At 43.2% G+C, this 9,313-nt stretch overlaps 1 protein-coding gene across 5 annotated transcripts in view; it reads right to left on the bottom strand.

Moving 5' to 3' along the window:
• itsn2a (intersectin 2a) overlaps nt 1-9,313 on the bottom strand; it is a 48,060-nt gene that overhangs the window by 15,804 nt on the left and 22,943 nt on the right. For all 5 annotated transcript variants that reach the window (XM_082505473.1, XM_082505470.1, XM_082505472.1 and 2 more), the window contains 13 exons: nt 8,716-8,809; nt 6,539-6,681; nt 6,216-6,279; nt 4,714-4,851; nt 4,523-4,629; nt 4,171-4,433; nt 3,943-4,092; nt 3,705-3,845; nt 3,531-3,618; nt 3,306-3,445; nt 1,667-1,812; nt 1,187-1,589; nt 61-230 (listed from right to left, as the gene is read on the bottom strand). In XM_082505473.1, coding sequence (XP_082361599.1) covers nt 61-230; nt 1,187-1,589; nt 1,667-1,812; nt 3,306-3,445; nt 3,531-3,618; nt 3,705-3,845; nt 3,943-4,092; nt 4,171-4,433; nt 4,523-4,629; nt 4,714-4,851; nt 6,216-6,279; nt 6,539-6,681; nt 8,716-8,809 — 2,047 coding nt within the window. The remainder of the gene's footprint in view (nt 1-60; nt 231-1,186; nt 1,590-1,666; nt 1,813-3,305; nt 3,446-3,530; nt 3,619-3,704; nt 3,846-3,942; nt 4,093-4,170; nt 4,434-4,522; nt 4,630-4,713; nt 4,852-6,215; nt 6,280-6,538; nt 6,682-8,715; nt 8,810-9,313) is intronic.

The following is a 9,313-nucleotide window of genomic DNA, read 5'->3' on the forward strand; positions in this document are numbered from 1 at the left end:
AGTGCAGAGGAGCTAAAAGCCTAGAAACAATCTCAATCTGCTCCTCCTGTTTCATGTTACCTTGTGTTTAGTGGTGGTGGCAGACAGGACATTTTTCCAGGTGAAGTGGGACCACTTTGAGTCGAGGCAGGGGTCAGACATTTCTCAGCGTAACTCTGGGGGAACCAGCCCCTGTTTCCGCGGTAACTTCCGCACAACCAGCCAGGCTCACCGACCGTGTGCTCATCCACCTGCATCACGGAAAACACAGTTCACTTGCAGTCAGTCATTCGCAGCGAGGGGATCAAGATAAACGTTTTGTGATCAGTCCTTAATTCTAACACTTTCAGAATTGATGCTCCTTGAGGAAACGGGGATAACGGGGATAATTGATTGAACTTTAACTCCATCAGTGATTACTTAAAATCAAAATATAATTATAGATTTTTAACCAGGGGTGCAGTGGTTAGTGCTGCTGCCTCACTGTGAGAAGGTCCTGTGTTTGAATGCAGCCTGGGACCTTTCTGTGTGGTGTCTGCATGGTGACTGTGGTTAGTCTGCCTTCCTCCCACAGTCCAAAGACATGAGTGGGATTAGGTTAACTGGTGAATCTCAACTGACTGTAAGTGTGAATGCTTGTTAGCCTCTCTGTGTTTCTGTGTTAGTCCTGTGACAGATTGGTGACGTTTCTAGGGCGTACCCTGCCTCTTGCCCTCTAACAGCTGGGACAGGGTCTGGCTGGATAAGCCAATGGATGGATTATTAACCAAGCCAAGGGTGAAACTCTTTCTGTATTTCTTATTCCAAAAAGTAGGCCAACAAAAAGCCCAAAAAATAGCAAAAGAAATCACAGCTTGAAGCTGAGTTAACCTCGTATTCTAGAACAGGAATTGACACGCTGACAATTTGGAATCGTGGCAAATGTGCCAACGCTGGCAGCTGTACTTGACCGCTGTGTCACCTTTGATAAATCGAGCCACTGAACTGGACCGTGCTTGTGGTGTTGCTGCCATTTGGTGCATTTTTTTAAATGGACTGTAATGGAATTATCTAACGAGTCTGACACTGAGCCTAAAAAGCCAACAGATCAGGTCCCACAAAAACTAATTGATAATCAAAAGCAACAATATTTTGAGTAATACATATTAAATACATTTTAAAAAGACGAATATCCTGTGTGTTTGCAGCGCGGGTGTGTGCTTCGTACCTCTATGAGACAGTCTGCGTCTACACTCAGCTCATCTGCGTTGCGAGCAACAAAGGAGTACAGGGCTCTGTAGGTGGTTAGCTTGGGTGCCAACTGCTGCCCCATTTCCTGCTCTTCTTTCCTCCTCTTCTCCTCCTCAACCTCTTTCAGTCTCTTCTCCTCCTCGGCCTCCCTCCTCTTCTTCTCCGCCTCTGCCTCCTCCTCTCTCCTTCTTCTCTCCTCTTCTTGTGCTTTCTCCTGGGCTGCCCGGTGGCGAGCCTGGGCCTCTCTCTCTTCCTCTTCCCTCTGTCTGGCCCTCTGCTCCTCCAGAAGCCTCCTCTGCCGTGCCTCCTCTTCCTCTCTCTCCCTCTTCTCTTGTTCCCTCCGCTCCTGCTCTCTCTTTTCTTGCTCCAGCTTTGCCTGTCTGTGGGAAGTAAATGCAGCTTAATAAAGCCACATTATGTCTAAGCAAGAGTAATACAGACAAACCCTGAGATTCACCTGGCCGCCTCTTCTTCTTCCTCTCTCCTCCTCCTTTCTCTCTCCTCCTCCTCGCGGCGTCTCTGGAGCTCCCTCAATTTCTCCTCTTTGACTCTGTGCAGGTCGTCCAGAACAGCCTGCTGCCTCACCTGCTTCTCCCTCAGCTCCTGATGCCGTCACAGAATGTGCAACGCAAGGAGACATGTAAATATCTGTCTAAGACCTTTGTTCTTATCAGCCTTAAAAGTCTGAAAGAACCACAACACAACAGCTTCTCCACACGATGCACTTAGCATGACAAGATGAACATTGTTTTGCCATTTATGATTTCTCATAAACAGCAGCAACATTCACAGAAACACGCAGGCATGCTGTATGTGTATGTGTATATTTTTTTTCTTTCTAACACAGAAGTTGTGCAGGTTAGACATTCTGTGTGCGTGCGTTTTACCCTCGGGGTGCATCCTGTTTACACAGAAAACACAGACTAGAACAAATCCCACAGAGAGAAACAACAGCGAAGGAAGAAGGCATGGTACCAACAAAAACCTCCATTTAAAAATAATTCAAAAGAGCAGGAAAAGATGAACGAGCAGATCAAATCATTGCGGGATGCAAAGGAAAGGAGATTTAAGATTGTTGCTTGAAGGGGGGGGGGGAATGTACAGAGTGGGAAATAAAGCGACAGAGAAAGAGGGTTAACCTTGATGAGAAGGAAGAGCTGGCTGAGGCAGGCCAGCAGAGACAGAAGGCCTCGGAGGACACAGTCGTCCATATCCCCGAGCTATGGAAATAACAGTGTGACGATGGAGGGAGACAAAATGTTTAGACGATGGGTGAGGAGAGCAAAGAAGAAAAGTGTGTCACAAAGGAACAGGCAGAGACAACAAAAATAAAAAGTAAGAAGACACATCCAGGTAGCAGGGAGAAGAAGAAGACAAGAGAAAGAGAAGAGGCCAGGGGTTAAAAGCTTTAAAAGCTGCTTAAGAAATAAACAAACCAAGAGACAGAGACCAAGAGAAAGGGAGAGCAGGTGTTTTAGTGCTCCAGTTATTAACATCAGACTGATGATAAGACTCTGAGAGGACGTCATTCACAGCTATCAAATGATCAGGCTGTTTGATGACAAACGTAGACTTCAGAGACTGTATGTGTGCAAAAATAGTTTAAGTTTCCATTGCCCAAGGGGTGAAACTCTAGAGCTATTGTGACCAGTTGAACAAGATTTCACAGCAAGTTGAAAACGCCCTGTTTTTGTGCTATTTAATATCAAGCCAGAGCTGTGGGACAAAAACAACAGTATGCTTTTGCTTCATTTAACATCAGTGCAATCCATCTTAAAGCAATTTTGCTGCACGATTATATTCACTACTATGAAACTTCTCTTGCAAAATATGTTGACGCTAAATAAAGTCGGGGTATGAAAAACCCAACTTTAGCCTTAAAGTTAGTTTCATGAAGAAATAGTTTCAGATTGTGATGAATGATTTTAAAGAACTGCCAAGGGAGGCAGCTTAGTGTGCTACATACACGTCTCGGTACAAATACAGAATATAAAGTGCCTCCTACAATTTATGGGTGATATCAGAGGCTATGTTCTTTTTTTCCCCCTACAACTTTGGTCTGAATGAGTCTGTAGTGGCCTGAACCAAACACTGACCTTAAGCTCCTTATTGTACTGCTCCATCTGCGTCAGTTTGTCTGTCGTTTCCCTTTCCAGGATGTCAAGCTGGTCCTTCAGCCTCCGGCAGTTTACAGTCTTCTCCGTCACAGTCCCGGTCAGGGAGGTCAAAGTCACAGCTACAAAGATCAAAGGTCAGAGACATGTCAGACCAGCGGCCAGTGACTAATCTGTGTGACGTGAGAGGAGGCATTTGTCACCCACACGGGAGTTTGTTGAGGCTGATGTTTTGCAGCTTCTCACACAGTCTCTGTTGTTCTGGAACCAGCTGTGAGAGCTTCCTCTGCCACTCCTGCGACCAACCGAGAGGAGAGCGCGTAAAAACACACATGCAGAAAACTGACAGGGCAGAAAACCGAGAGAAACATTTCTGTTAACCTCAAACTCGAGCTGAAGCGCGTTAATCTCTGCAACGCGGGTGTCCCTCTTCTGATTGACGAGGTCCAGCTCAGCCTTCTGAATCCGCCTCTTGCTCTGAGCGTCGCGGAGACGGTCTGAGATCTGCTTGTGCATGTTCCCCTGTGAGACCAGGTAAATGATATCATGGTGCACCCATGCTTTGATTAGCACTGTGAATTGTAGGTGTGAATATTTATAAGTGTTAATGTAGCCTCACCACAGCCTCTAGCTCCAACTCCAGACTCTTCTTTTTCGCCCTTAGTCGAGAGATCTCCTCTTGCTCCCCCTCTTTCTTCCTGCCCAGCTCCTCTCTTTTCGCACGCTCCCACTCGTCCCTCCGCTGGCGCTCCATCTCCTGCTTCGCTGCCTGGAAGTATGAAGACAGAAGGTTATCAGAGAAGACCATCGATCCCAGACAGCATCACCCGACTGCTCCGGCACTCACCTCCTTCCTCTCCAGCTCTCTCAGCCTCTCCTCTTCCCTTTGTCGCTCCATTTCTCTCTGCCTCTCCAGCCGCCTCTCCTCCTCCAGCCTCCTCCGGTTCTCCAGCTCCCTGGCCTCCCTCTCCCTCCGTTCTTGAGCCTCTCTCTCCTCCCTCTCTCTCTTCTCCTTCTCCTTCTTCTGCTGCTCCTCAAGAGCTAGACGTCGTTTCTCCAGCTCTGCGCTTCCCTTTGCAAAGTTCTCCTTCAGCTTGTCCTCAAAGGACACTAAGAGGAGGGGAAAGAAATAGGTGTATTACAAAGTAAGACAGAGGACGTCCAATGGAACAAAACATGCAGAATTCACAAAGCCATACCGCTGCTCTTGTTCTTTTGAGCAGGTTCTATCTCTGCTGTGTCTATTAAACAGGGAGTTATGTAGGGCCCTGTTCCATTAACAAGCTCATTGGATTTAATTCCTCCTCTGTAACAAAAGCAAAAAGAACATTTGTTCATTTATCTATTTGGTTAATTTTTAAAAAAAATTGTAAATGAATCTCTGTGTTACCTCAGAGAGGGTGGTACTAGGTCTTGTGGCAGAGTGAGTGGTAGAGGGCGGCCCGTCTTAGCCATGTCCACCAGGTGCATGGCCAGAATGAACTCATCAGCCTGCAGCTGGCCATCCTTATCCACATCTGCCAAGGTCCTACAGACAAATCACACAGTGCTGTGTGTCAATAAGAACATCATGGTGAGAAGATAATGAAGTTAGAGATTTTTCACTGCAAGCATCCTTCTGCTGTTTCTGGCATTGGGACAGTAGTGGAAGGAAACTTGGGATATAAATCAAGAGTACTGGGCTCACAGACATTCATCAGCTGATAAAGCGGAGGAGAATGAGGGGATCATCACTGCAAACAAAAGGTTTCAGATAATAAGTAATGTTCTTAGTACTGTCAGATATTACAGCTATAACGTTTATAAAATACTACTGAGTCTTATTACTTCAAATGTGTTATTTGCTCCTTTTGTGGCTCACAGTTCCAATAAAATACAGTACGATGCAAAAGTCGTGAGTCACCCTTCATTTCTTTATATTTTGCTGCCAAGGAGCCAGACTTTCCTCTATATTTTAAAGTGGTTTTGAGCACTAGTTCTCCAGGCTTTCTGAAAGTCTGTTTCTTTAGAAGTTGGCTACTTTTGACCTCATTTTCAGTCTAATCCATGTATTAGCCATTTTCAGACTAATTTTTTTGTTGTTGCTGTTGTTTTTTAAGCCACTTAACTCTGACCTATGAATTATTCAAGCATGAAAGAGGTGTACTCGCTCAAGGGATAAACTAGTGTTGGGTGTACGCATAACATAAAACTTAGCAAATTGTCTGTTTAGGCACTTTGTTACCAGCAACCTGTGTCAAACTGACAGCGAACAGGCAGCCAGCATCCTGATTCCTTGAATGTCCTTCAAGAAGTCTGGAAGATTGCTTGCCTAAGGAACGTGTTGTAGAATAAACACATATCAAATATTGACTTTTAAACTTGCTCAAACTGTACAAACTCTGCTTTTGCCTCATATACAGAATTTATGTTTGCACCTATTTCCCATTTCCTAACAGTATAATGAAATGAGGGATGGCTTGAGATTTTTGCACAGTACTGTATAGTCAAATTAGAAATGCTTCAAAGCCAACTTTATAAGTGGTTAAACTCTTTTAACACAGTCAGCGTTGGTATTTATGTTGTCTGCAGAGCTCAATTTTATTATTGAAGCACATAATCAATTATCTGACCATTAAAGAGTGGTACACAGTATTTCACTTAATATAGTTCCATGCTTTTACTTAAGTAAACTCTCCTCTTAACTCTAGTTTACGGGTAAAATTAGCAAATTCTAACCTTTAACCTAAAACAGACTTCACAGACTTTGAGGTCTTGAAAAAAATAGGGGAAAGCGGCAAAAGGGTCCTCACTTTACCAAAATGTCCTTACTTCAATGGTCATAAACTGTCACTGGTCCTCACTACGATAGATAGGCAAGAACATACACAAACATACACACATTACACTCACCAGATGGTAGCTAACTGAGTCTGCGTCAGATTTGATGCCATCAGTGCATTTCTAACCTGAGGTCCTGCAAAGTAACACGTAGATCAGATCAGAACAGCAACGTGAACTCTTACAGTGAATACGTTTGTGTGCTTTCCAAGTTCTGTTAAGTGCAGTTAAGAGCAATTACAGGAGAACGGGAGTGCATGTGTGCAAAGTGAAACTGACCCTAAATTGTTCGCTTTTAAGCTCTGACAGGAGCACTCATGTGGAGCCTAGTGGTCCTGAGAATTTCATGTTTGTTTAAATTCATGCGCGTATGTTTGTGTGTGCACAGGACTTACCTGATAAGTAGCCGGTCATGAGCTTGTCTAGTGTGTTGAACTGCTGACGGTACTTGAGTCTTGAGGCCTGAGAAACGGCCCAATCACTAGCGCCCATCTTTGGGGAGTTACTGGCCAAAGATGTGGTGGAGGAGGAATTGGAACTATGGTAAGAGACAAGAAAGGTGTGTCTATATGTCAACAAATCACCTAAAGGGAACTGAAAAAATATTATTATTATATTATATATGATCAGCCTTTTTCTTTCTCCTTAGACCACTAATTGCTTGGAGACTCCCCGGTGTTATTTCTCAGCTCTTAATTAACTGCAGAGGAAGCTGGCGCAAACAGCTAAGCAGACAATGACTTTTGGACAATGAAACAAGACAACATCATACTTTCGGGTTATCATAATCAGCCATTCGGTGGGGTGCGGTGGTTGAATTGTTAGCGCTATCAAGTGGCTGGCTCAAACTGGGTTTACTCTAGGTCCTTATTCTTACAGTCCAAATACATGCATGTTAGTTAACTGTTGACTCCTGGATATGAAGCAGATAAAGTGCTTAAAGTTTATAGAATAAATCATGTTATAAATGTATGGTTACATTTGGCTAGTAGTCAGTGAGACAAGTAAAGTGCTATATAAATACCAGTCCATAATGAGTATGCCAGACCACATGATAGTCATGGTTGAAAATTGTAGCAGAGTGGGAACTTGCAACACTCATTAAGGTTTCAGAAAGACAACAGGAGATGCCAAAGCATTGTTTTTCTGGGTGTATATACGCACAGTAATAAGATTGCAGAAGCACAGACCGGAAAAACCTCAAAGAACTATCAAGCATCTGTCCTAATATTAGAAAGTCTAACAGCTAGAACTGGAAGGTAAAAGCAGCTGTGGGATTAAACTGCATCTATTTTACTTCTTGGTATGCTGGTGCCCTTAATAATGCTTTCCTTACCACCTACACCTGAGGTCAGGGCTTATTGTGTGAAGCACTAAGCTATTCAAAACAATGAAATCAGATACTATTTGCGTTGTTTTCCAAACCCACTCAGAACACCATGAGGTGGACAAAGGATATTAGATATTCAAGAGGACTTGGCTGTCAGAGAAACTGCAAGAGGACCTTCCAAACCTCGGCTGATATTAAAGTACATCATGCCAAAACGGAGATGAAAGCTTCACTGGCACATAAGTAAAACTACAAACCCCTCTAGTCGCAGTCTTATATTTCATTTTAGACATGAGCTAAAATTCAATTTTGATTTCATTTTAGAAGTGAGCAGGCCAAAAACAAAGAAAAAACATCTATTCAGTGGGCACAAAACAGTATGAAATGACACACTATGAGATCATTGATGTGATGGCCTAATTCCCCTAAAGTCACCAGCTAAAAAAAAAAACAACCCCCACATGTTTTAAGCTGCAGCAGCAATTTGGGCTTATTTCTGGTGACGAAGATTCAAGTAACTTATTTAACATTTTGTTTGCCTGTTTTATGTTACCTAATATCTTACCCTGAATAGGAATGACTGAAATGGGGACACAGTGGCTTATGGAGACCACAGGGACCAATGATCTACCTACCTTATGTCTAGGTGACTATAGACAGATGACTATATAACATTTACAAAAAAAAACATTGTAGTTGCTCAGAAAAATAGTCATGACTAATAAACCTTCATAGCATTCTAAGCATTTAAGATCTATAATGACCTCGCCCATTGAGAATGCTTTTGGATTCCTGTTCTCTGACGTTTTCGACTCTAAACAAGACAACTTCCTGCTATTGCCATAACCCTCTAATTTCAAAATGTTTTTCCTGTACTCAGTGTTATCTGGGAGTTTCATCTCTGTTTGTGCTCTAATTCTCAACCCTTTCCTGCTGAAATCACGGCATGACTGCATCTGTCTGAGTGCTCAAACAAGCGTGTGTAGATAACAAACGGGATGTTTTAAAACCAGTAAACCCTAAATTTAACTGACATAAATATTTCTAAATTCGTCTTTCAGCATGACTTCACTTATGTAGTACACACATGCAGCATTGATCCGAATCTCCCGTTGCGCCACATCTCAAAGGAGCTCTACTGGATTGAGATCTTGCTTAGTTTGAAAGCATTTTCCTAGAGCCCAAGCACATCTTTATTACATGCTAATAACAGTTTAGTAATTTGCTCAGTAATAATCTCACCTGCTCGATCCCAGGTCGAGTAGAGAGTTGGCCTTTGACATGCCAGTGGACGGGGAGAAGGCCATAGGAGAGGAGAAGCCAGAGAGAGGAAGTCCTGTAAATGCAGTTGGAGACACTCTGTTAATGGTAAAATCTCCATTTGGGAAATTCAAAAGAATGTTTCAGTTTACACATGGTACTATATCCAGATCAATTTATGACATTCTGCGAACATGCAGACTGCTGCTGCCCTTGGTGGTACGTACGTCTAATCTTATCTGCTCATACTTTACAGTCGCTGCACACAGACCTCAACCAGCAAGGTTATTAACATCTGGGTAAGAGATTGTGGTTGGCTGCAACCACTTGCTAAAGAGAGTCTCAAGAGCTGTGGCACTGATATATTTTCATCAGAGAGGGAGAGAGAGAAAAATGGAGGAGGAACACCAAATAAAAGGCTAATCTCACACTAACTCTTATTAGATTGCTCATTTCACAGCCAGAAATCGTACTGGAACAGACTGAGTAAGATTAAAGAGAATGGCCACGGAACAGATGGAGGAGGTGAGAAATGAAGAGAACAGACTGAGATGTAAGAGAAATCCAAACAGAAGAACTG

Source organism: Aulonocara stuartgranti, assembly GCF_965226115.1.
Source record: "Aulonocara stuartgranti genome assembly, chromosome: 15".
NCBI lineage: Eukaryota > Metazoa > Chordata > Actinopteri > Cichliformes > Cichlidae > Aulonocara > Aulonocara stuartgranti.